Source organism: Rattus rattus, chromosome 2 (genome assembly GCF_011064425.1).
Source record: "Rattus rattus isolate New Zealand chromosome 2, Rrattus_CSIRO_v1, whole genome shotgun sequence".
Classification (NCBI taxonomy): domain Eukaryota; kingdom Metazoa; phylum Chordata; class Mammalia; order Rodentia; family Muridae; genus Rattus; species Rattus rattus.
The window spans coordinates 108,509,510-108,535,830 of NC_046155.1; the positions used below are offsets into that span (position 1 = coordinate 108,509,510).

The window sequence follows — 26,321 nt, forward strand, 5'->3', positions numbered from 1 at the left end:
TCACAGCACAACTGCCATTTCCAGAACTTGTTCAGTAATCTCACAAACGATCAGCCTGCAACACAGGCCTAGAAACGGCTCACTCCAAGACTGGACCCTGTAACTCTTCTTTAACTGTCCTTGGGGTATACGGCTAGAGTGCTGACACTGAGCCTGTCTACATTAACGAGCAACAGAGGGCATGGGCTATCCAGACAATATAACTTTTCTTTTTCAAAAAATATAACAAGATTTATGGGGTTTTCAAAATAGTAACAGTTGGCTTGCTCTTTAAGCCGTCTGAGTCAACCATAGCGGACTCGGCATCAAACAGTCCAGTTCACCCAGTTCGTGCGGCTTCAGATTTGCAATCATTCTGAAGTTCTCAAACGTGAAAGTCCCACCCCCAGGGAACGGGAGATGGTGTAAGGCCTGGAGAAGTTCTTGTCAATGTCCATCTAAATGAACATGGGCATGGCGCAGGTGGAAAAGTGGATGAAGTGCAGGTTCCCTTTGTGCCCGCACCAGCATCCAGTTTCTCACTGCCAGGGTCCTGATTGTGCTGTAAGCAGGATTAGAAGTCAAATACTTCCGGAAGCTCTTCAGGTTCTCCACTTCCTCCTTTTCCTCTTCCTCCTCTGCCCTGATAGGCTTTGGTTCAAAATCAAACAGTTCTGCCAATATCCATGACAAACCATGGTGGGAGTAGCCATCTCTCTAGGTCCGGTGTTGCATTTTTAACTTTTGTTAACCTTCTTTTCTCCCTTCCTCACTTCCTCTCTCCCTTCTTCTTTCCTTCCAGATTGACCCCTGTTGACATTGTTTATCTTTCCATTTATTTGTTCATCTTTTCTTAGATTGCATTAACCTATTTCTAATATCTTTTAAATGTCCTTATATGGTCATTAAACCTCCCTCTGGAGCATCTAATATTGTTGATTTTTTTCTTCTGATTTTGGGTCACGTGGTCTCCTTATTTGTCTTTTTTAAAAATTCATGTTTTTAAAAATTTATGTGTACTGTGTATATGTATATGTGCACTGTGTGTAGTTCCTGGAGGAGGGCAGAGGAGGGCTTTGGACCCCCTCTAGCTTGAGTTACAGGCAGTCGTGAGCTGCCTGACATGGGTGGAACCAAACTTGGATCCTTTGGTATAGCAGCAACTGCTCTTAACTGCTGAGTCATCTCTCTAGTCCCTCATCATGTCTTTTAATATTTAATTGATGACCTCTAGACCTGTTTTAAACAGTTATTGAGTTGGAAACTACCAGCCCCACATGCACTGTCTGTAAATGGAACTTATTATTCAATTCAATAAGTGAACTTAAGTTGTCAAAGACAGGTAAATCTTTACCTTAATTTTGTCTGTGGTTTCGAATGTCTTTAAGGATATTTTCTGTGTATAGTGAGGGTCTCTTCCTCCATCATGTTGAGGGCTAGGTACCTAAGATGCTAGCTTTGCCTTGTGCCTCACCTTTAGTATTATTTCTGCTACAGCAAAGAATCCTACTGGTTGGGGCTGAAGATGCAGCTCAGTTGGGAGAGCAATTGCTCATCAAGTGGGAGTCCCTGAGTTCCAGCCCAGTACCAGAGAAAACCAGAACCAAACGTGCTAGTGAATCTTTCCATGACCCATGATGACTGGACCTGTTCTGGGAAAGGCACCTTGGGCATCACACTTAACAAGCTGATGCAGCCACGAGTCAGGAAAAGTTGCTGCTACCGTCTTGTGCCTTTCTTCTTTAAATACTACGTAAAAGGCCAAATATATACATGTTCATCCAATATGGGGTTTATTTGTAACATTATCACTATTATCAACCTCAGGATACCACGGTTAACCCACTCCCATGACCTTCAGCAGAGTTTTTATGGACAAGGGTTTATTTTGTGGGGTGCAGATACCCAGGGGGTATCATGGTTAGAGGCGGCTTAGCTTTTGTAAGATGACGTAGATTGAATCACAAGTGCTTCGTGACCTTTCTGTAGTAGAATCCTGAATCTTATCTTTATCCTATAACCTCCTACTTGTAGGAGGCAGAAGCAACCCCACCATCCTCACAAATAAAGACAAGCTTGGCCTTGTCACTTGTTTTGGTCAAAGATACATGGGCTAAAATGACAAACATGTCAGATCAAGATCTAGAGGGGCGTCTCATGTTTCTGCTTCATGTTTTGAATTCCTATGACCCTTTTCTCATGCTTTCATGAGAAAATCATGTCCCATGAAATCACTGGTCCAAGGAGAATGAGGAAATTTGTGGAGTACACTTGAACCTAATCGGTAGCCTGGAGTCAAGCCCATCTGATCCTAGCCCAACCCTGCAGGGCCACTGCAACCCACAGCGCCAGAGGAGAAGAAATGATATTGGTTTTAAAGCTCTGAGAGTTTGAAGTTTACTGATAGGCAGAAAAACCTGTTTCAAACCAGTGGCCAAGATTAAACTTTATTTAAAAGTTTATGCTGATTTGACTCTATGAATTCTGCAATTCTTCAATCGATTGACTGGGTCGTTTGCCTCTCTACTCCTGGTTCTTGGATGTGTTCTAAGATTCATGTTTGACGGGGTTGGGGATTTAGCTCAGTGGTAGAGCGTTTGCCTAGCAAGCGCAAGGCCCTGGGTTCGGTCCCCAGCTCCGAAAAAAAAAAAAAAAAAGATTCATGTTTGACTAGCTTCACAATTACCATCATTCTAATAGAAATATTTAAAGTGATTCAGTCACGAAGAGCCCTGCATTCTATGTATTTAGCCCTAAAACAGTTTAATAATAATAAAACATTTTCATTTGTCTTACACTTTTCTGATGGTTAAAATGGCTTTATAAAATTATTTGTATTTCAGTATAGAAAGGACCTACCTGATTTTTATTGAACAGCCATTAGACCTGTGTGTGTACACATGTGCATATACATATACATGTGTATATGTGTGCGCCTGCGTGTACATGTATGTGTATGTGTATGCCTGTGTCCACATGAGTGTTTATTCTTTCTTTAAATCAGTTAACCCGTTTATAAAATAGACTGTCTAAAGGCAAACAAAAACAAGGAAAGAAGTAACAGTATTTTTTCCTCACTGCCTGATCTAGGGGTAATTGTTATTAGCTTTTTGTTTTTTAAACTTTCTTAAAATGTTTTGATTAATTTCTTTTATGGTTTTGGTACTCTACCTGCGTGTGTGTCTATGCACCACATGTGTTCTTGGTATCCTCAAGGTCAACTTGGGGCTAAAGTTACAGGTGGTTATGAGCAAACATGTGGGAGCTAAGAATGAAATCCTGGTCCTCTGGAGGAGAGTACCCCGTGCTCTCAACAGCGAAGTCATCTCTCCAGTTTCTTGTTTTTTGCTTTTTCTTTTAATATATTTTAGTTACTTATAATAATGTTACAAGTACATGCAAAAGAGTCATATTTATTTACCAATTTGGGGGGTTGCTTGTTTGTTTGTTTGTTTGTTTTGAGACAGGTTTTCCCTATATAGTCTTAGCTGTCCTGGAACTCACTATATAGATGAGGCAGGTCTCAAAATTAGAGATCCACCCGCCTTTACCTTTTGAATGCTGTAATTGAAGGCATGTGCCCCATCCCACCCCCAACTTTGTTGTTGTTGTTGTTTGTCTTTTGCTTTTTCTGTTTTCGAGGGCAGGGTTTCTCTGTGTAGTTCCTGGCTGTCCTGGAACTCACTCTGTAGACCAGACTGGTTATGAACTCAAAGATCAGCCTGCCTCTGGAGATTAAAGGCCTGTGTCACCATCACCTGCCTTCCTCCTTGATGTTTAAAAAAAAAAAAAAGTGATTCTAGGGCTGAAATATGCAGGGTTCTGTGCATAAATCTTAGAGATTCTTCTAGAACAGCACACAAAGAGCTTCTTAAATCTTAAAAAGGGAAAAAGGACACAATATTCCAATGTAATAGTTCTGAGAATGACAGGAGACTTGCAAGTCAGAATTATATTTATGACAACTCTAAGAAGTTATTTTCTGTTTCTCTCACTTTCACTGGCATGCAATGGAGTTTTCCAGAAGTCATGGTTAACTGCAGCAAAGTAAAAACAGAAGTGGGTACGAGAACTCAGCTGTGTTTTATTAAGTCAGACATCAAAGAGATTTGCAAAGAATCAAAACCTGGTAGGCAGTAGCACTGTATGCCTTCAATCCCAGCCAGCACTGGGGAGCCAGGGGCAGGTGGATCTCTGCATTTGAGGCCAATTCCAGAGTGAGTTTAGAATAGCCAGGGATACACTGAGAAGCCCCGTTCCCCCAAAAACTGGGGAAAATAGCAACTAAACAAAAACTCGGAGGTTTTTCTCATTTTTTTTCTTTTAGACACATAAATTTTTTTTTCTTTTTTGTTCCGATTCTTTGAGATAGGATCTTACTATGCATCCCAGGCTTGCTCCAACTCACAAAGTTCTTCCTGCCCCTGCCTCCCAAATGCTGGGCTTAGTATACTTTTTAAAATCAGCATTATTTATAATAATGTTCTAAATATTTATTATTTAAAACGTTAAAAGATTTATTTTATTTAACATGTATGAGTGTTTTACCTACATGTCTGTCTGTGCACCATTTGCATGCCTCATGCCCGTGGAAGTCAGAAGGGAGAGTTGGATCTCTTGAAACTAGCGTTATGGGTGGCTATAAGTCAGCATGTGGGTGCTGGGGACCAAACCCATGTCAGACCAAATGTTTATCAAAGCAACAAGTACTTTTAACTGCTAAGCCATCTTTCCAGCACTATTATTTTAAATAAACAAATATTTTCTGATTTATCATTTTCAGAATGATAGATTAACAAATTATATGTAATCCATGTAAACTAAAGCTGTTTGTTGTTACTGTCTTTTTCTTTTTTCTTTTTTCTAAAGACAAGGTTTCACTGTATAACCCCGGCTGTCCTGGAACTTGCTTTGTAGACAAGGTTGGACTTGAACTCACAGTGATATGTCTGCCTCTGTCTCCTAAGTGCTGCAAGTAAAGCTGTGTGCAGCGACCTCAAACGAGAGTTCTTTTTTTCTTTTTTTTTTTCTTTCTTTTTTTTTTTTTTTTTTCCGGGGCTGGGGACAACCAAACAGAGTTCTTAATATTAAAGACAGTAACACTGTCCTGAAACCAACGGGATTGAGAACTGCGATTCAATCAGATACTCGTAGCATAACTGAAGTTGTCCTTTACCACCTGACAGTTACCTGTGTAGCAGAAAATATTTAATGTCTATTCTCAGCGGGTGCACCGGCCCAAGAGCTCTGGATTCATGAATGAGACACACGCGTACGCACCCTTCATATTTTTATATGCCTTAACTAGCTCAATGGTTGGGCACTTTCAAACATCCCCACAGCTAGCACACACTACTCTTCGGTATATTTTTTATTTTCAATCATACTGAATGAATAAACTTCTATGCCCTGTCTACCTCGTGTGTTTGAATTAATCTTCTTTTTTATATTTTAGTTTGAGGACCATTTTATTGAAGTATGAAGGGAATGCCACAGGAAAGGTAAGATATAAATCCTGGAAGCTGTTGAGAGGAGGGAGACGGAGAGAAGCAGAGAGCCCTACCTTTAAAGAAAGCAGGCAGATCCAGCTCTAGAAGTCTTCAAGCAGCTGCACAAAGTGGAAGTGGGTTAGTCTTTATGGAGAACAGGGAGCTGGCCCACAGTGTTGGGAAAACATGCTTAGGGCTTCAACTGGCATCCAAAGAAGACAGATTGGGGAAAGTGGCCTCTCACGTCTTTAATCCCAGCAATTGGGAGGTAGAAGCAGTTGGATCTCTGAGTTTCAGGCCAGCCTATTCTACAGGGCAAGTTCCAGGACAGCCTGGGCTACAGAGAAACTCTGTCTCAAAAAACAAAAAACAAAACAAAACAAAACAAACAAAACAAAACAAAAAAACCCCAAGGATTTTTTGAGTTAGAACTTGAAAACCAGGCATGCTTTGCAGCATGCTAACCATGGCCACAGTCTGTTTTGCCTTGTTGTAAGTAGAGTTGTGGGTTCAAACACATCATTTCATCCCATCTTTTTTAACACTTTGTGAGGTGAAAATTGGTTTTTTTTTTCACACACTAGAAAGCAACCTGAGAGAAATCAGTGCTTAGTGAGGAAGTTTTGCTGTAGGAACCAAGTGAAATTATTTTTATCTAACTCTGTGCTTTGATTGTCTTGAGTTAAGAAGTCTCCATGCATATATCTCATCAATTTCATTCACTTACCAAATGGGCTTTATTCTTACCTTGGCCTACGCTATTTCCTCTTGCGAGGTTAGTCCTCACAGAGGGTGAGTGAATCCAGCCTCTCAACAAGATTCTGTACTAGAAAATAGAGCGCTAACCAAGGTGTTTTATTGTGACTCATAATAATTTCAACCTTTGAAACAAATGACAGGTCAAATTTTACTTTTAAAAATACATGTATGGGTATCTTGTCTGCATGTATGTATACCATGGCACCTTGGTGCCCTCAAAGGCCAAAAGAAGACAACAGATCCTCCAGAACTGGAGTGATATATGCTTGTATGCTGCCATGTTGGTGTACACTGTCTTCTGGGTGTTGGAAATTGAATTCTGGCTCCTTGGAAGAGTAGCCAGTTCTTTTAACCACCGAGTCATGTCTTCAGCTCCTGAATTTTAGAATTAGGTTAAAAAATAATTTACATAATTTTTAGAATAAAGTGTCTATGTAACTCCTGTCTAATAATTTCTTCCAAGAGTGAAACATTCTACCTTGCAGGGAAGCTTTTTAAACAGGAAGGTAAGCAAGCCAAAACAGCTTCAGGAAGTCCCTGAAATTGACCAGATTCAATAAGTCCTTCCCTGCTAGGGTGACTAAAAGCAACAGATTCTCAGAAGGTGGCCCTAATACCATATCAGCTGCCTGGAAGAAGCAAACCAGCCCAGCTGCCTGGAAGAGATTTAGAACTGAGGCATCTGGAAAGGACACATTCCAGTCTGCAGAGCTGCTGCAGGTGATGCAATCTGCTTCATGTTCCCAGGGTTCGTGAGATGTTTCCCATCCTGGGGTGGGCTTTGGTGATGCAGTTGTCTTAGACTCATTTCTGCTCCTGTAAGTAACCCAATAAATCTCATTGGTTTACTGAGTTGGATTGTGGTGGTATCAGTACTTTGGTTCGTTGTGGGCTCCCTATCTGGGGTGAGTAGATATGTGTGTGTGTGTGTGTGTGTGTGTGTGTTGAGTCTTCCTAGGAAAAGTTTTGTTATACAACAGTAACCAAATCATGTTGAAATATATTTATTATATAAAGACAACAAACCCAGCGTAAGCCACAATAGCCTTTTGAAAAACAACCAACAGCACATAAATACACAAATATATTTTAATATGTCTTTTGTTAACTCACAAAACTTATATTGTCCTGTTGCTACTTTTGATTTTTGCACACAAAGGAGATAACCTAAGAATATTTCAAAAAATATAATATAGACTTATTAAAGATGTAACTTGTCAGTAACATACTTGTCTGGCATGCATGCCACCCTGGATTTGATATCCAGCATTGGAGAGATAATCGAAGAGAGAGGGAAGAGGAAGGAAGCGAGACAGAGATTGGGGGGGGAGGAAGAGAATGAGGGTTCGAGAGAGAATATGAATACTTACCAAACTGAGGAATTATTGTTTTAAAATGAAATCTAAAAGTAGTGCTGGGAATTGTGTTAAGTGCCTTTAATCCCAGCAGAGGCATGCAAAACTCAATTTGAGACTAGCCTAGTCTACCCAGAGAGTTCAAGTGAGACACTTTCTCAAAACAAAACAAACCATCCCAAAACTTTCACATTCAAGGGAAACCCCAACTCGTCAAACTCCAAAAGGCAGTTTAAATATCTAGAAGTGGGCTCAATCTGGACTATAGGAGGATATCTGGCAGTTATATAAAAGCCAGTGTTCCTCCAGAACTAGTGAAGCCAATTCCCCTCTGTCCAAATGAGACCTTTCCCTTACCTCCAGAAGAGATTTGGTTACTGTGGTGCCTATCAGTCTATGAAAGTGCATGCATGCTGGCACTTAGGCTCCCTGTATAAGTACTTGTTAGACATTTCGAAGTCTGTGCTACTAGCATCCCAGCCCTTCCCACCTACTTCCCAGGTACCCTAAACTCCCTCCAGCTCACAGGCTCTCCAAGCTCGTCATCCTTTATAATCCTGCTATTCTTGCTATGTTTTTTTTTCTCTCACCCCCTGCTCTGCTCTTGTTTCTCTCACCATCTTTGTCTATCTGATGCTATTCTCCCCTCTCTCAGAGATACCCGTGGCCATGTATAGTCTGCTTGCTGGTCACATTCCGTTTATCTTCTCTGCTCTGGATTCTTCCAGGTGCCATGGCAGGTCTCCCTCAAATCTACAATAAACGCCTTCCCTTCCACCATAGCATGGAGTGGACTTGTCATCAGTTTGTGTGTGTGTGTGTGTGTGTGTGTGTGTGTGTGTGAACTGTCCCTCCCCAGCGCCTCATAATTCACTAAGGCTGTGACGAAATAAACTATTTGCTTAGTGTGTCTTGAAAACAGATTATAGAAACCTAAGGTACTTTTTGATATGTCCTAGATGTATTTGAGACAAGGTCTTTCTGTGTAGCCTTTGCTTTCCTGGAACTCACTTTGTAGACCAGGCTGGCCTCGAAACCAGAGATCACTGTGCTTCTGCCTCTTTAGTGTATATATATAATATAATATAATATAATATAATATAATATAATATATACACATATATACATATATATGTTTCTTTTTGAGATAGGGCCTCGTTATGTAGACCTGGTTGGACTGGAACTTGACATTTAGACTTGACTGTCTTTGAACTCCAAGAGATTCACCTTCCTCTGCCTAGTGAGGGCTGAGGTTCAAGGCCTGAGTCATTAAGCATGGCTCAGATATTATATGTATTCTAAGATCACTCGGAAGTGTAGCAGAATGGAGAGGGGAGTACTATTAGGCTCGGGGCTTGCTGTTACTATTGTGAATACCCTTCCAGAAATGTGACTTCTTCAAAAGATCTCCAACTCCTTTGGAAACGCCTTTCTCACATAGCACCTCTTAATAAAAGCATTTTTCCTGGGGACTCAACTCCTGCAAGCCTGTCTAGGTGCTTTTACGAGTATGGCTGTTTGCAGGAGTTACTCCAGTCTGGGTTCCGGGTAGGCCAGGCGTCTCCGCCCCCGCCTTAAAGCCTGAGGGACAGCTGGCCGGACGAGCCCCGCCCAGGCTCCGGGGAGCACCTGAGACCCGGCGCCTGGCCTTGACTGGAGGCCTTCGCTGCTCCAGTTCACGCCTACCCCGGCCCGCACCCCGGAGGCAGGCGGGAGGAAGACGACTGACCAGGCCGCCCAGTGTTTGGAGGAGTGCAAAGGAGTGAAGGAAGGGGCCTGGTGCAGCTTTCATAAACTGGTTGGGCCGGTCCACCGGAGCAGCCGTCCTCCACTGGCTTCCCTGGATGGGTTGTTATGGTAACAAATGACCGAACAGTCCCTTACGAATTGGCCAATGAGAACCGACCGTCCTTTGCACAGCGTCTCGGAGCAGGAGGTGTTGCGAAAGCCCAGTCTCGGCCGGGAAAGAAGGCGGCGCTTGGACGTATTGCGGAAGGGCCGGGGGCGGGGCCTGTGACACGCGCGGGCCAGCCAATCCCGCCTGGTGTTTCCAACGGCCCCGCCCCTTTACCGCACATTTCCCCTCCCCTAGTTCATTTCGCACGACGCAGCGGTTGGGAACACAGACATTTTCGGAGCTGGAGCCGCCACTGCCGCCGCCATTTTGTGTCTGTGGAGAAAGAAGCCCCGGCGGCGGCTGGAAGTAGACGGAGATTCCCCGTGAGGCTGCGGCGTTTCTTCCCCGAGGTTCCCTCTGGGTCGTCCCCCATCCCCCCTCCGCGGTCAGCATGTGGTGAAGCCGCAGCCGCCGGAGACCCCGGGAGCGAGGCCGAGGCGTCGGAAGGGAGGCGGGGTGTCGAGCGGCTTCAGCTTCGGCGGCGGCGGACCTCGGAGGGGGGCCGCGGCGCAATGTCAGAGCAGACGCCCGCCGAGGCCGGGGCTGCGGGGGCCCGGGAGGACGCCTGTCGGGATTATCAGTCGTCGCTGGAAGACCTGACCTTCAATAGCAAACCGCACATCAATATGCTGACCATTCTAGCCGAGGAGAACCTGCCCTTCGCCAAGGAGATCGTCTCTCTCATCGAGGCCCAAACCGCCAAGGTTTTTATACACCCCGCAGCCTCCTATTCTTCTAATACTCCTTGATTTTAGTGTCAGCCTCATCCCAGGTCTCGCTTCCATCCGAAGGGGGACGGAGTTCCTCCTTTCCAACCCCCCACCCCCGACTCGGGCTTGGTCTTTGGCCCCGGCTGGGAGCGTGGGCCTCTTTCGGGGAGGGAGCGGGGAGGATGCAGGGTGGAGTCCCATTTCCGCTTACCAACTCCCTATTTAGGCCACCTCTGAGTACGTCCCCACGCTTGCACGCATTGGGTTCAACCCTTTTCGGATGGGGGAATACTTAGAGACAGTTTGTGTTTTGGGAGCGAAAGAGTTAAAAACAAACCATCTTAAGCCCTTGGGAAGGTGGGGAGGGGCTTTCCCTCAGTGTCCTTTTTGGGGAATTGTGCTCTGTGGATTGGAAGGAGGTGAAGGGGGACCTGGGAGCGAGCTGTCGGTGGGTTGGGTATAGGGAATTGGCCCCGAGTGGAGCAGCGGCCTGTTAGCTCAACATGGCGCCTGCAAAGCACATGATGCGAAAGGGAAGAGAGGAGAAACCGTTCCCTGCCAGCCAGGCAGCTGCTCGCACCCGTCAACCCCATTTTGGGGTGGGGGCTGTTAGATCAAACTTTTATTCTCCTCTCAGAGGGTCTAATTTTGCCCCAGTGGTAGGGAAATTGGGCCGAGGGTGGGGTTTGGGCGTGTGGGGGGGAGATCTTATCCAACCTGTAGGTGGAGAATTGGCCCAGTGGGTAACAAATGCTTGGAGTTTCTTTGAAAATTTCAGTCCCTCCTTTCCTATTCTCTTTTTCTCCCTCCCCTGATAGTGAAGGCTTGCTTTTCTTCACCCCTTGACCGAAGTGGTCCTTTGCTACCTTCTGTTTTCCCTCTGGTCTTCCTTTTCTGTGGATTCATGTGGGAGCGATATGTCATTTAAGTAAAGTTACTGTTAAACTTAGTTATATTGAGTCTTAACCGCTTCCCAATTAATACGTTTTAAGTTACTTTTCAAGCTTGTACTTAAGGTTTAGTTTTTTTTTCTCTAGTTGTTAGTGATTGCAATTATCAGGATGAGCCTCCTTTTAGCAGAGTGAACCCCTTTTAAAAGGCCACTTTTAACAACAACCACCAATATATTGTTTAGAGACGGTTTCTGTCTAGTGTACAACTGAGTGGTCTGACTCTAATAAATGGTTTTGAAATGTGTGACTGGTATTATAAAATTTGTGAATAAAACATATAAAATATGTATTTGTCTTTTTTATTTACCTTTGTAAGGTGTAGAATCTGTTTCCAAGAATTTTTACTTATGTGGTTGTGTGTTTTAAACAAAAGTCTTTAAGTGACTTGGGTTCATTCTTCTTTAGGTCCATCCACTCTTTTGGGTAAATCAGTTCACAAGATACACGGTTTCACGTGGTCCTTTCAAACCTTAATTTAAAGAGGGGGAAGTTTTTTTTTTCCTTTAAGGGCTCAGCAAATTTATCGTGTTCATTTTGACAGCTAAAACAAGTCTTCACCTTTTCCTGTTGAATGCCTCTGAAACAGATGTTTTTTAAAGTATGAGGTTTAAGAAGGAAGCGCTCCTCATACTCAACTTTTTTGTTCATAACCACATTACATGTTGGCAGAGAAAATGTACCTTTTTTCCTTGTTGAAGACTTAACATTAAATACCTTTAAAAAAAAAGAACACTTGGATTTATAAGAACAAAAGTTTTCAAACTATATTTTGGGTATTGGTATTCACAGCACCTAATATTTAGCAGCTCAGATTGCCATTCAAAGGAGACAGCTTCTTGCTGGTTTTAAAATGGATCTACAAGACCTTGGAGAACTGAAAACTTTATGCAGACTATATTGACCACATAAAACTTGTATTTGTATTTTGTTACACAAAGTGGTGAAAATAGGTGGACTATTTTCTGGTGAAAGTAAGCGCAAGAGTTTTTTGGGCACATGCTTCCTGGTTATTTTTGTAAAGCCAGACTAAGTGGAAGATGTAAAGGTCACTTTGGGGAAAGAATCTTAATCTGGGTTGGGGGTGAGGGGAGGGTTTGCCATTATTTGGTAGCAACTGGCTTGGTTTAGTGCTTCTGGGAGTGTATGTTCGTGTCCTTACTCTTTAGCATCTCAGCAAAACTAAACTAATGGACTCACACCTAATTTCAGTCTTCTCGTAACAGTAGGGAAAATGATATTACATAGGACTTCACTTGTACAATAAAACTCTAGCCTATTGAACAAATTGTGGTGTTAAAAAAGCCTATTTAAGTACAAAAACAAGACATGATAAGGTGACGACACACCAATAAAACATTTGACATGTTGGTATTTAATAGTTTGCCCCCACACAGTGACTTTGTGAACCCTTTATTAGCACATAATTTCTTTTTAATACAGAATTACTCAGATGTTTCTTTAGTCAACTTTGGTTGTAAAGGTGATAACAGAAGCAAGAGCATTTCCACACACTTGTCAGGGCAATTTATTTTATGAAGTATGACATTGTATACCCCAGAAGTGTGAGCCTGCCCTAGCTACAGGTAGCTATGGGTAAGTGTTCAGCTAGTTTCATATACACATGGGGTGGGTAATTGGGGGTTCACCTAAGTTTTGTTTTCTTAAATCATGGGTACTCCTGTGGAGTCAGTTAACAGCTTATATGGCATGTGTGTTAGTGCTCCCCAACAAGTCTGTGAACCTGCTGATGCTTTCTGGAAGCTTGCTGTACCTTCTAAGAGCCAGTGGTGGGTAGACTTTGAAGTTCAACTGGGGCAACTTTACCCTGGAAGGGCTGGTACCTTTATCAGCATCACCACTCTGGCTCAGCACAAGTTTAGAATCCTTGGTTTGTGCATGTAAGAGGAGAAATGTTTCGACGACAGTCCATGCTGTGAAGAGAACCGTCAGGACATCCAGGTTTCCAGTCCAGTTGAACCTGACTTACATGACTCAGCGGCTCCTCTATCCAGTTTTTCTTGTATCAGTAACAAGCTTGCACTTCTGCATGTTTGTGTGCAAGGTTTAAGCGTCTTGCCATTGACTTCATATGTGAAGTGTGTTTAAGTTCATTATTTGGATTATAGAAAAGTAATTTAATTTTATAGGTAACAACAAAGTTTCATAGACTTTTTAACATATAAAATTGTCCAGCGAAACCAGGGCATCTAGCAGAGTACTTGATTGATTTCAAGGTACAAGATAAACACTGATGATCCCCAAGCTGACACTTGGATTACAGAAAATATTTTTTTCCTCTCCTTTTATTGTCACTTTGAACACGGTTTACCAAATGCACACAATTTTATGTTAAGTATAGAGTACTAGAGATAATGGTTTTTTTCTCTTTATAATTCTGAGCTTTTTTTAATGCACAATTAAAACATTGTTAGAAACAAGTACTTTTGAACACTTAAAGGCTTAAAAAGTTAACATCAAAAGATTTTGTACCAACAAAACTAGAGGTCTGTATTGTAGGTTTAGAAACACTTTTAAAAGTAATTTTTTGGTGGTAATTCACTATACTAAACTTTTCAGTTTCTTTTTTATACTTTAGGCTCCTTCCTCAGAGAAGCTTCCAGTTATGTACCTTATGGATTCTATCGTGAAAAATGTTGGAAGAGAGTATCTCACTGCCTTTACTAAAAATCTAGTTGCAACATTTATTTGTGTGTTTGAAAAGGTATATATATATATATTTAGAAACATTTGAAAAAGTTTTAAATGTGTTCCAGATTAATAAATACTGGTCTTGTGTTGGGTTTTCTTGGGTGGTGGAATGTTTCATTGTTTTGGACATTTTACAGTAAAGTGCCTTTTTAAAGAAAGTGACAAATGATAGTTTTTTTATTCTAGAGTATTAAAGTGGATGGTGTTTAATCCATTCAAGATTTGAGTATACCCTTAATTAACTTGTATAATTGTGTATTTTTGAAATGTATTGGTTATATGAAGTTATTTGTAGGATATGGATGAAAAGTTAGCTTCCATAGTGCCTAGTTTTGTAGTTTAAATAACTAGTGTTGGGGAGTGGAAAGCATGATCCTCCTGTCCCTCAGTTCATAGTTCCTATTAAGTCCCTTCCCCACAATGGTTTTTAGAGTTGTTACCTTGTTAAAATGTTAAAGTTACAGGTATCTGTGAATGGTGGACCAGATAATTGCTTTAAGTTATTCTGGAACTACTTTAATTCCTCTTTAGTGCTTGGGAGAAATGCTTAATAGTGTTCATAGCTAGAAATTGTACATTTCCATTGTGATATTGTAACTGGTCGTTTGGTTAGCAGGAGGTGTTTTCTGAAGTAATTCACACTGAGCAATAGGGCCCTTGAATATATTTATTTTAAAGATTACTAACATAGTTGATGTCATATTTTAATACTTTTTATAGAACGTACCAGCTGTCTGAATGGTAGAATTGGGTAGTAGGGTTATTTAAGTGGGTAGAAAAGAAATAGTATATAGAGGAGTAGTTTTGGAAAGCTGTATTTCAGGTATTAAAAAGTGTCAGTGGTATGAATATTTGTAGATTTTGCTAAATACTAGTTACTGGAGGATAAGGACAGCCCACTTTGTAATAAGTAGTTTAGGGGAACTTAACCTGATTTAAATTTCAGTATGTTCCAATTATTTGGAGGTTTGGTTTCTAGTATTATTATAGTTAATAAAAGTGACCTTGTAAATATATTCTCTAAAAACATGAATATAGATAAAGGGCCAAAGTTAAAAACTTGTCTTACTAAGTACTTTTTCTGTTTTCTGAAAATCTTATTACATACATTACAATGTGAACAGGCAAGATGTATAATGCCCATTCTTGCCTAGGATTTTGCGAATGAAAATTATGAGGGTGTCTTCTGTATCCAAAGTAGTAGTTCATAGGTAATAGTCATAGGATATTGTGTTTGGTTGTTAAGATAATTTTTTCTTTTTAACTATTTGCTACTAGCAAGTAACATAAAAAAATTAACCATCAGGTAAACCAATTTCTGGCTTTATGTTTTCATCCAGTAAGTTTATTAGGAATATATCAAGCCCTAAAATGTAGAGCATTTTGTGCTTTTGAAAAGAAAAAGTTGCCTGGCTGCTTGCTTAAAGTCTACTAGATAACTACTGTTTTGATTTCTTTTGAGAACTAATAAAATTAGCAATCAAACGTGCTTTTAATAAGTTTTTATGTACAAATGGATAATATGTGAGTTGGCAAGTAGCTTTATACTTAAAATATATAACATTTTATAGTAACTTAACAAGCCAGAGAATTATTCTGTTGTTTTAGGTGGATGAAAATACTAGAAAAAGTTTATTTAAATTACGTTCCACATGGGATGAAATATTCCCTTTGAAGAAACTTTATGCCTTGGATGTCAGAGTCAATTCATTAGATCCTGCTTGGCCTATTAAACCTCTGCCTCCTAATGTGAATACATCTAGCATCCATGTGAATCCCAAATTTTTAAATAAATCGGTAAGTCTTTATGTGAATGATATATATGGTAGTACAATTTGACTCTCAAGTATTAACTTCTGTAAACGTTCCAAAAAGCAAAAAACTAGAATCAGTTTAAATTGAAAAAGTAGTAAATGTGTATGTGTAATCACTATATCTTTTATGTAACATTTGGCATTTTAAATCCCTAAGCACTTTTTTGTGAACTTTTGTATTGGATATTTGTGACTATGGAAAACAGTAAGGTAAAGTTGATAATTTTTGGTTGACCTTTGGCAGGTCTAAATAAATGTTTTGCTTAAAAAGTCTTCTTTTCTTATAGCCTGATGAGCCTTCAACACCTGGCACAGTGGTCAGTTCCCCTAATATCTCCACTCCTCCCATTGTACCTGATATACAAAAGAATCTCACCCAGGAACAACTAATAAGGCAACAGTTACTGGCAAAACAAAAACAGTTGCTAGAACTTCAGCAGAAAAAGCTGGAGCTGGAGTTAGAACAAGCTAAGGCACAACTGGTAAGTAGGGGAAATTTGCTATTTAAATCTTTAACTATAATAGGGAAACACTTATTTTGTATTTGAGTATTTTATTGACTTGTTTTTAACTTTCTTTAATTTAAAAATTATGATACTGATTCAGCCAAACTTTCATATCCTTATTATAGAACACTTGATTTTGAACGGTATGCTTTTTTCTCAATATGTTCTTCTAGATTGCTGTCTTGGGATGCAAATGTGTCTATTGTGTGTGTAATATATATGTATATATTATATATATTGTGAATGTATGTGTTGTGTATGTGTAACTATATATACACACACATGTGTACTAGGATCGGTACTGGGATCCCTATTACCACATAGATCCAGGTTTGATGGCACAAGTCTGTAATCCTAGTAGTTGGGAATAGGAGGCAGGAGAATGAGAAGTTTAGGGCTGTTTTTAGTCACATAGCTAGTTTGAGGCCAGCCTGGGCAGCATGTCTTAAAACATTAGGAATAAAAATACAACTCTTACTAGATTAGCACTAAGTTTTGTTTTATAATTGTTTTTAATATGGTTTTAATATTTCAGTTCTAAGATAGTGTGTTATGGTGAATGTCTTTAAGTAATTTTCATGAACAAATCAGGTTTCTAAAAGTTTACAAAAGTCATCAAAAACAAAGAAATGCAAGAGCATATGTGCATCTAAGTTTGAGATTGAGATGTTGGAAGACAGAATTTTATAAGTTCATTAACATTTTGAGAGGAACTATCTTATGACAAAGTTTAATTAGAATCATTCTATGTCTTGTGCAGAACAGTCATAGTTTAGTCATTTTACTGTTTTGAGCCACAGTCTGGTTTAGGATCATAGATGATTTTGAGGAATTATTTTTTTCATTGTATTAGAAATTATATTCTAAAATGTAAAGGGCTGGTAAGAAGTAAGGTCATTTATTTTCTTGGACTCTTCATTATATTCATACATTAGAAGTAGAATATTGGGGTTGGGGATTTAGCTCAGTGGTAGAGCGCTTGCCTAACAAGCACAAGGCCCTGGGTTCGGTCCCCAGCTCCGAAAAAAAGAAAAAAAAAAAAAAGAAGAAGTAGAATATTGCCATGCTTGGTGATAACATGTCTTTAATTCCAGAACTGGGAGCTAGAGACAGGCAGACCTCTCTCTATGTAAGTTCCAGGCCCTCGAAGGTTATATAGGGAAACCCTTAACCCCTCCTTTTGTCCCCTTCCCCACCCAAAAGTATGTATTGTTAATGCAGTATTAATGCAAATGGATATTTGGAAGTGTTCTAATATAGTCTGTATAATGACAAAAAAATCGTCTCCATTGGTTATGGTATTAACATGAACATTTTGTATTTCAGGCAGTATCTCTGAGTGTTCAGCAGGAGACAGCCAACTTGGGTCCTGGTTCAGCACCGTCTAAATTACATGTTCCTCAGATTCCCACTATGGCTGTTAAAACTCCCCATCAGGTCCCTGTACAACCTGACAAAAGCCGAGTTGGTCCCTCCTTACAAATGCAAGATTTGAAAGGAACTAACCGGGATCCCCGACTTAACAGGATGAGCCAACATTCTTCCCATGGCAAAGAGCAGAGTCATAGGAAAGAATTTGTAATGAATACAATAAACCAGTCTGATATTAAAACAAGTAAGACTGTGCCCTCTGAAAAACTAAATTCATCCAAGCAAGAAAAAAGTAAATCAGGTGAAAGAATAACCAAGAAAGAACTTGACCAATTAGATTCTAAATCTAAATCTAAGTCTAAATCACCATCACCTTTGAAAAACAAATTATCCCACACAAAAGACTTGAAAAATCAAGAATCTGAAAGTATGAGGTTGTCTGATATGAACAAGAGAGATCCACGATTAAAGAAGCATCTTCAGGATAAAGCTGAGGGCAAAGATGAAGATGTAAAAGAAAAGAGAAAAACTGCAGAAAAGAAGGATAAAGATGAGCACATGAAATCATCTGAACATAGATTGATTGGCAGTAGAAGTAAAATCATAAATGGCGTTGTCCAAAAACAAGACATGGTTACAGAAGAATTGGAAAAACAGGGGACAAAACCAGGGAGATCAAGTACTAGAAAGAGATCGAGATCAAGGTCACCTAAGTCTCGGTCACCAATTGTACATTCCCCAAAGAGAAGAGATAGACGGTCACCCAAACGAAGGCAAAGAAGTATGTCTCCCACTTTGGCACCCAAAGCTGGAAAGATGCGTCAGTCAGGTCTTAAACAGTCACATATGGACGAATTTCCACCACCTTCCAGGGAAGAAAGAAATATTAAGAGAAGTGCTAAGCAGGATGTTCGAGATCCTAGACGACTCAAAAAGATGGATGAGGACCGGCCTCAAGAAACTGCAGGTCAACATTCTATGAAGTCAGGTGGTGACCCAAAGGAGAATATAGAGAATTGGCAAAGCTCTAAGTCTGCCAAAAGATGGAAATCTGGTTGGGAAGAAAATAAAAGGTATGTTGCTGATGTTTTTGTTAAAATAAAATGTATGGTTTTTATTTCAATGTTTTTACTTTATTAAGGCAATGCTCAATCAAACGTTTGTCATGTTAGCCTGAACTCACTAAGTAGTATAGGATGGCCTCCGAATAATGGCAGTCTTACTACTTTAGCCTCCTTAATGCTGGGATTATAGGTGTGATTCTTCATTCCTGGCTTTAGTATACACACTTAAAAGGTAGTGTTAATTTAGATATTAATTGGATATTACAATTAATTTTTTTAGACAAGCCAGTGGGTTAACTATATTTCATTAGATACTTGTAGAGAGGTTTACTCATCTTCTAGAGGTGTTGTATGTTTATATGCAAGAATCATAGTTGCTTGTTTTTTGTTTTTAATTGTTGGTGTTTTTTGACAGGGTCTAGCTATATAACCCCACTTGGCCTGGAATATGCTAGCTAGCCCATTCTTTGAATTTATGATTCTACTCCGTCAGCTTGGTTTTTTTATTTATTTATTTTTTTTTTACTTTTTATGTGTGTGTGCTGGTAGTACTGCTGGTAGGGGTCAGACCTAGTATTAAACCTAGATAATCATTGCCCTGAATTAAATCTCTGAATTAAAACTCTAAGAATCAGAATTCTTGGGGTTTAGCTCAGTGGTAGAGCGCTTGCCTAGGAAGCGCAAGGTCCTGGGTTCGGTCCCCAGCTCCGAAAAAAAGAACCAAAAAAAAAGAATCAGAATTCTTTATTTAGCTTGCTTTTTTCGAAATTTTCAGAAAAACTTTTATGTTCCTATTTTATTTAACCAGATCCTTAAAATATCCTTAAGTATAGCCTGGGAGTTTTATTTTTTAAATAAATGCTTTGAAGTAATACTGCCTTTGTGGTTTCAGCTTACAACAGGGAGATGAACATAGTAAGCCTCCTCATTTAAGGCATAGGGAAAGCTGGTCAAGCACTAAAGGAATCTTGTCACCTCGAGCCCCAAAGCAGCAGCATCGATTAAGTGTAGATGCCAATCTTCAAATTCCTAAAGAATTAACTCTTGCAAGCAAAAGAGAATTACTTCAAAAGGTACTATCATTAATCTCATGAAGTTATTTTCTTTTATTCAGTTTTTAATATTTTTTATATTTAAAATACTTAATTTTGTTTTATCATCCCTATGCAGACGAGTGAACGTTTAGCATCTGGTGAAATTACACAGGATGAGTTCCTTGTTGTTGTGCATCAAATTCGACAGCTATTTCAGTATCAAGAAGGTAAACATAGATGCAATGTACGGGATAGTCCTAAAGAAGAAAATAAAGGTGGATTAAAAAAGAAACCTCTCTTATCTGATGCTGAATTAACCTACTATGAACATAAAGCAAAACTGAAAAGGACACAGGTTCAGCATTCATTTCCAAGACTTGATCTCTTAGATCCTGATATTTTTGACTACCCTTTGACTGATGCCTTGTTGTCTGGAATAGAATGTGAGCCATCCAAAAGTAAACATGCAAGTAGGAATAGTGGAGCACAGTTTGACAGAAAAGAACAATTTAGTGAAAGAGCAAGACGTCTTTCTCCTATATCTGGGAGTCGTACTTATGCTGAGAATCTTTCACCCCATGAGGGCCGGAGAAGACATGACGAGCAAGTCTCTGCTAAAGGTAGAAAAAGTTAAATGAGATTATGCCTATTGAATCACACAGCAGTGAAGGGAAAATGAACAAGCTAAGTGGGGCTGGATTTTATCACGGTTCAGACTACCTTTGTGTGTGTGTGTGTGTGTGTGTGTCTGTGTCTGTCTGTCTGTCTGTCTGTCTGTCTGTCTTGTTGCCTTTTCTCATGGAAAGGGAAGGGACCTAGTTAATAATTTATAAGATCAGTTATATTAGGGACTTCATTAAGTTTTTTAAAAAAATTTGATTAAATCCACAAAATCCAAGGAAATAAGTATTATTTTAGCTTTACAAATAGGAAACAAAACTAGAGATGTTAAGTAATTTGCTCTCAAAGTGAAATGACAAGTACCTCGACAGGATGGGAACTTTTTAATCATAGGTATATCTGAATCAAAAGGGCATCTTCTTAACTTACTGTTGCTGTCTGTCTCTTCCCTACCCACTAATATAGTGAGATAATATATCTTTGGATAGGTTTTAGATAACTATAAGAAATAGAGATAAGTGGATATAAGTTCATTTTAGTGAAAATGTTTATTTTTCTTTTTGAAAGGTGTACGAGAGGAGCAGAGATCGCCATTTAATGATCGTTTTCCACTTAAGCGACCTAGATATGAAGATTCAGATAAACCATTTGTAGATGGCCCAGCATCAAGATTTGCTGGCCTTGATACAAATCAGCGACTTACAGCTCTAGCTGAAGACCGACCATTATTTGATGGACCTGGTAGGCCATCTGTGACGAGAGATGGCCCAACCAAGATGATTTTTGAAGGACCTAATAAATTAAGCCCTAGAATTGATGGACCTCCTACACCAGGTTCTCTTCGGTTTGATGGGTCACCAGGACAAATTGGGGGAGGAGGCCCTATGAGATTTGAAGGACCACAAGGTCAGTTAGGAGGTGGGTGTCCTTTGAGATTTGAAGGCCCTCCAGGACCAGTAGGAACACCTCTGCGGTTTGAAGGGCCAATTGGTCAAGGAGGAGGAGGTGGTTTTCGATTTGAAGGTTCACCTAGTCTGAGGTTTGAGGGATCTGCAGGTGGTTTACGATTTGAAGGACCAGGGGGTCAGCCTGTGGGTGGTCTCAGGTTTGAAGGACATCGTGGTCAACCTGTGGGTGGTCTCAGGTTTGAGGGACCTCATGGACAGCCTGTGGGCAGTCTTAGATTTGATAATCCTCGAGGTCAGCCTGTAGGTGGACTCAGATTTGAAGGGGGTCATGGTCCATCAGGGGCTGCAATTAGGTTTGATGGGCCTCATGGTCAGCCAGGTGGTGGTATCAGATTTGAGGGCCCTTTGCTACAGCAAGGAGTTGGAATGAGGTTTGAGGGTCCCCATGGTCAGTCTGTAGCTGGTCTGAGATTTGAAGGACATAATCAACTAGGTGGGAACCTTAGGTTTGAGGGACCACATGGTCAACCAGGGGTTGGGATCAGGTTTGAAGGACCTTTAGTACAACAAGGAGGTGGAATGAGGTTTGAGGGTCCTGTACCAGGAGGTGGCCTGAGAATTGAAGGGCCTCTGGGTCAAGGTGGTCCTAGATTTGAAGGTTGTCACTCTTTAAGGTTTGATGGACAGCCAGGTCAGCCATCACTTTTGCCAAGATTTGATGGATTACATGGCCAGCCAGGTCCTAGATTTGAAAGAACTGGTCAGCCAGGTCCACAGAGATTTGATGGGCCACCTGGACAGCAGGTTCAACCGAGATTTGATGGTGTACCTCAAAGATTTGATGGGCCACAGCACCAGCAAGCATCAAGATTTGATATTCCTCTTGGTCTACAAGGAACCCGATTTGACAATCATCCTTCACAAAGGATTGAATCTTTCAATCAGACTGGCCCATATAATGATCCACCGGGCAATGCTTTTAATGTTCCATCTCAAGGACTACAGTTCCAAAGACATGAACAAATATTTGATACACCTCAAGGACCAAATTTTAATGGACCACATGGCCCTGGAAACCAGAATTTCCCAAATCCCATTAACAGACCATCTGGACACTATTTTGATGAAAAGAATCTTCAGAGTTCTCAGTTTGGAAACTTTGGCAATTTACCTACACCAATGTCAGTAGGAAATATTCAGACATCTCAACAGGTAAGCTGTTCTAGTTGTTCTAAAATTATGTGGTAATTACATAGGTAAGTAAACTTAGGACAGATTTGTAGTCTAGGCTCCACTCAAATACTCTGTGTAGCTTAATTCTTAAGGTTGAGTTAACTTTTTTCTTTTTTAAAAAATTGTTCTTAGTATTTGGTAAAAGCTTTAAAAACGTACTTTATGGTGTATGTTCTTAATGTACTTAATGTAACACCTGGATATTTGGAAAGCAGGGTGAGAGTTTTTGGGGGGTGATATTTGCCACTTATATTCAAAATGATTGTAGCTCTTCCAAGATACTGAATCTTCTCAGTTTTCCTCTTCATGTCTTCCTTCTAATGGAATGTGTGCACTTATTTTTAAAAGACCATACTTTATGTTTTATGTGCCTGTTTTTGCAGGTGTGTCCAGGTGACGCACAGGCCAGATGCAGGGCACTGGAGCTCCTGTGGGCTGCTTTATATGCCTGCTGGGACCTGGGTCAGGTTCTTTGGAAGAGTAGAGCAGAAAGCACTTCTAACAACTGAAGTATCTTTTCAGTCCCTATTTCATTTCATTTCATTTCTTTGTGAAAAGGTCTCATTTAGCCTTGACTGGTATCGAACTCTGTGTTCCATAGGGTGACTTTGAACTTACGTCTCCTGTCTCCACCCACAGAGTGTTAGAACTACAGCGTGCCCATTATTTCCAGTTCTGGGGGTTAAACAAGGGCTTTGTGTATGGTAGGCAAGCACTCTACTGTCCGTGCCACTAAACTGTTTCTTACTTAATTGTATTTTTCTGTGTTTGTGTTGGTGTGCATATGTGCCATGGTGAGCTTGTGGAGGTCAGAGGGAAACTTGTGGGAGCACTTTTCTTCTACCCATGTGTGAACCAGGGCTCATCAGGCTTGATGGCAAGCACCTTTCCCCACTCAACTGTCTTGGTTGAATTTTTTTTTTTTAAAGATTTATTTATTGTATGTAGGTGAGTACACTGTTACTCTCTTCAGACACACCAGAAGAGGGAGCCACCGTGTGGTTGCCGAGCCATCTCACCAACCCACTTTTTTGTTTTTTTCATGCTAATTCAATGTTTTAATGACCTCCATTACCCTGAACAACTGTTGAGCCCTGATTTGCTTAAAAGAAAACATTAGAACTGATTCGCTTTGAATGTTTTTTTTTTTAACCAAGAATTTCTTTAGTCTGAGTTAAGAAATGAAGTTGTATATATCTTTATAATTTTGAATTTTCAATTTTCACAACACTTTTAGGTACTCTAGTTGGATACAATTGCTTGATATTAATCCCCACACGGTAAACTTGCTACCTGCCTTTTGATATGTGGTAGTCACATGAATGTATACAGTCATCCTTTCATGTACTTGTGCATTTTTTGTTGTTTTAAATGAGTCTTCCTTGAGCTCAAGCTGCCTAGAGCTTGCTATGGAGCTCAGGCTGCCCTTGAATTCTCAATTCTCCTGTCTTAGCTTTTTAATTGTTCAGTTTACAGGCCTGTCCATCCATCCTTGGCTTTATTTTGCATACTTTTTTTCAAGGTTTATTTGTTGTATTCTATGTGTATGAATGTTTTCCTGCATGTATGTATGCACACCATGTGTATGTAGTGACCGTGGAGGCCAGAAGAAGGCATTAGATTCCCGCCTGGAACTGGAATGACAGGTGGTTGGTTGTGAGTCAGTCGGGGGTGCTAGGAACCAAACCCAGGTTCTTTGTGAGAGCAGCCAGTGCTCTTTAAACCACTGAACCAACTCCAGCTTTTTGTTTGATTTTGAGACAGGGTCTCTTTCTGTAGCTCCATATGACCTGGAACTCAACTATGTAGAAATGAGATTGTTATTACCAAATGCCGTACAATTTTTAGTCTTTTTTTTTTTCTGTGATGTATCAAATTGGTTTGTATGTGTGTGTCTGTGTGTGTGTTCATGTTCTACACTGTTGTCACAAAGATAGTGATCAAGATTTATAAATTATAACAGTATATATAATATATACTATTCATATAATAATAGACTAAAATATTTATATAACTAAATCCAAAGTACTAAATTTGTATGCTACTACAGTACTTATTTTACTACTTTATTGCAATCTTTATCTTTATTGCAATCTTAATCTGGAGCTTGAACTCAGAGACTCTAAACAGATGATACACCACTAAGCCATAATTTAAGGCCTACACTCAGATTTGTTTTTTGTAGCTAAGGCCTCAGCTCTATTCCACGCTGTCCAGACCTCAAACTGTATAGTTCACTTCCATCTCAAATTCAAGATAGTTGCCCTGTCTTAAACCTCTCAAGCACACTGGGATTATAGATGTGAGCTACCATCCCCAGTTTTTTTTTTTTTTTTTTTTTTTTTTTTTTTTTTTTTTTTTTTTTTTTTTTTTTTTTTTTTTTTTTTTTTTTTTTTTTTTTTTTTTTTTTTTTTTTTTTTTTTTTTTTTTTTTTTTTATTCCTTTGATGACTTTTGATAATATACTTTGAACTCCGCTATAACCTTATTCAAAAATGATGGCCAAGTAGGATGACTGCTTGAAGTTCACATTGTTTTTTTTCTTTGCTTTTTCCCCCCAAGACATAGTTTTATTAGCATAACTCCGGATGGCCTTAAATTTGCAGTCCTCTTGCCTCAGTTCCCAAGTTACCACTCCTGGAATTGTAGTTATACACCATCATACTTGGTTGAAACATAAAACAGACTTTTGAGTGGAAAAAATTCAAGGTTAGGAATTCTGGCTTCAGTTTTGTTAACTAGCAGCTGTGATTATGTAAAGGTTTTATTTCTGGATACCAGTTCAGTTCTTCCCTTTGTGAAATAAGAAAAAACATACCAAGGGAAAAGTGACTTGTATAGCATAAACACATTTCATTTTTTTTTTTTTCTTTTTTTTCGGAGCTGAGGACCGAACTCAGGGCCTTGGGCTTGCTAGGCAAGCGCTCTACCACTGAGCTAAATTCCTAACCCCATATAAACACATTTCTTTATACTTTGAGAAAGTCTACCCTCCCCCCCAGGGTTTCTCAGTGTAGCCATGGCTGTCCCGAAACTCACTGTAGACCACACTATCCTCAAACTCAGAGTCCTGCCTCTGCATCCTGAGTGCTCTTTTATGTCATCCTTATTTAAAGGAAGTTTAACTTAGTCTCAGTTCCTTATAACTCTGAAACAGATAGAATTAGAAACTATTAAAGTTTGTGGAAGTACACCAGTTGTTACTTTCTAAATCTTTATTATCACAGACTTGGGCCTTAGGACATTTTTATGTGGTAGAATGTTATTAGAAATTTATAGAGAGACTGTTTTTAAAATTAACACTTATCTTAAAGGTTCTGACTGGTGTTGCTCAGCCAGTTGCGTTTGGCCAAGGACAACAGTTTTTACCAGTTCATCCACAGAATCCTGGAGCTTTTATTCAAAATCCTTCAGGTATGTATTTCTGAACTGTATGATATTTTCAAGACATAACTTTTGTTCAATAGCTTTTGGTTTAGAAAATGGCATTTTTGAGAGATTGTGTTCAATTTGTAGAAATTTAATCTGGCTAAAGTGTTTTATTCTTTGAGTTTATGTTGTTGTATTAGGTCATACAAACCTTGTTTTACAGCTAGAGATGATTAGATTGGACATGTAGACTAATCAAGAGGGAAGAAAATGTAATGAGTTGAAGTTTGCTAGAGGAATGATAATTTTTAATTTTATTATATTTTTTAAAAGATTTATTTTATATGTGTGAGTACACGGTTACTATACTAGAAGAGGGCATCGAATCCCATTACAGATGGTTGTGAGCCACCACATGGTTGCTGGGAATTGAAATCAAGAGCACTGGAAGAGCAGTCTGTGTTCTTAACCGCTGAGCCATCTCTCCAGCTAGAAGGAATGATAATTTTGTTGTGATAGGCTGAAGAAAACTATAAACAGCAGAAACTTTA

The 26,321-nt window shown here is 39.7% G+C and overlaps 1 protein-coding gene and 1 pseudogene across 2 annotated transcripts in view; one reads left to right on the top strand and one right to left on the bottom strand.

Annotated features, from left to right (window-relative positions):
- Nucleotides 1-9,374, bottom strand: LOC116893208 (annotated as a pseudogene).
- Pcf11 (PCF11 cleavage and polyadenylation factor subunit) overlaps nucleotides 9,253-26,321 on the top strand; it is a 26,557-nt gene continuing 9,488 nt past the window's right edge. The window contains exons 1-9 of one of the 2 annotated variants that reach the window (XM_032893213.1): nucleotides 9,253-10,183; nucleotides 13,739-13,864; nucleotides 15,460-15,648; nucleotides 15,953-16,147; nucleotides 17,498-18,615; nucleotides 19,499-19,679; nucleotides 19,777-20,260; nucleotides 20,829-22,381; nucleotides 25,716-25,815. In XM_032893213.1, the coding sequence (XP_032749104.1) occupies nucleotides 9,437-10,183; nucleotides 13,739-13,864; nucleotides 15,460-15,648; nucleotides 15,953-16,147; nucleotides 17,498-18,615; nucleotides 19,499-19,679; nucleotides 19,777-20,260; nucleotides 20,829-22,381; nucleotides 25,716-25,815 (4,693 nt within the window). In that variant the 5' untranslated portion in view covers nucleotides 9,253-9,436. The remainder of the gene's footprint in view (nucleotides 10,184-13,738; nucleotides 13,865-15,459; nucleotides 15,649-15,952; nucleotides 16,148-17,497; nucleotides 18,616-19,498; nucleotides 19,680-19,776; nucleotides 20,261-20,828; nucleotides 22,382-25,715; nucleotides 25,816-26,321) is intronic. The other variant, XM_032893215.1, reaches the window with a different exon arrangement.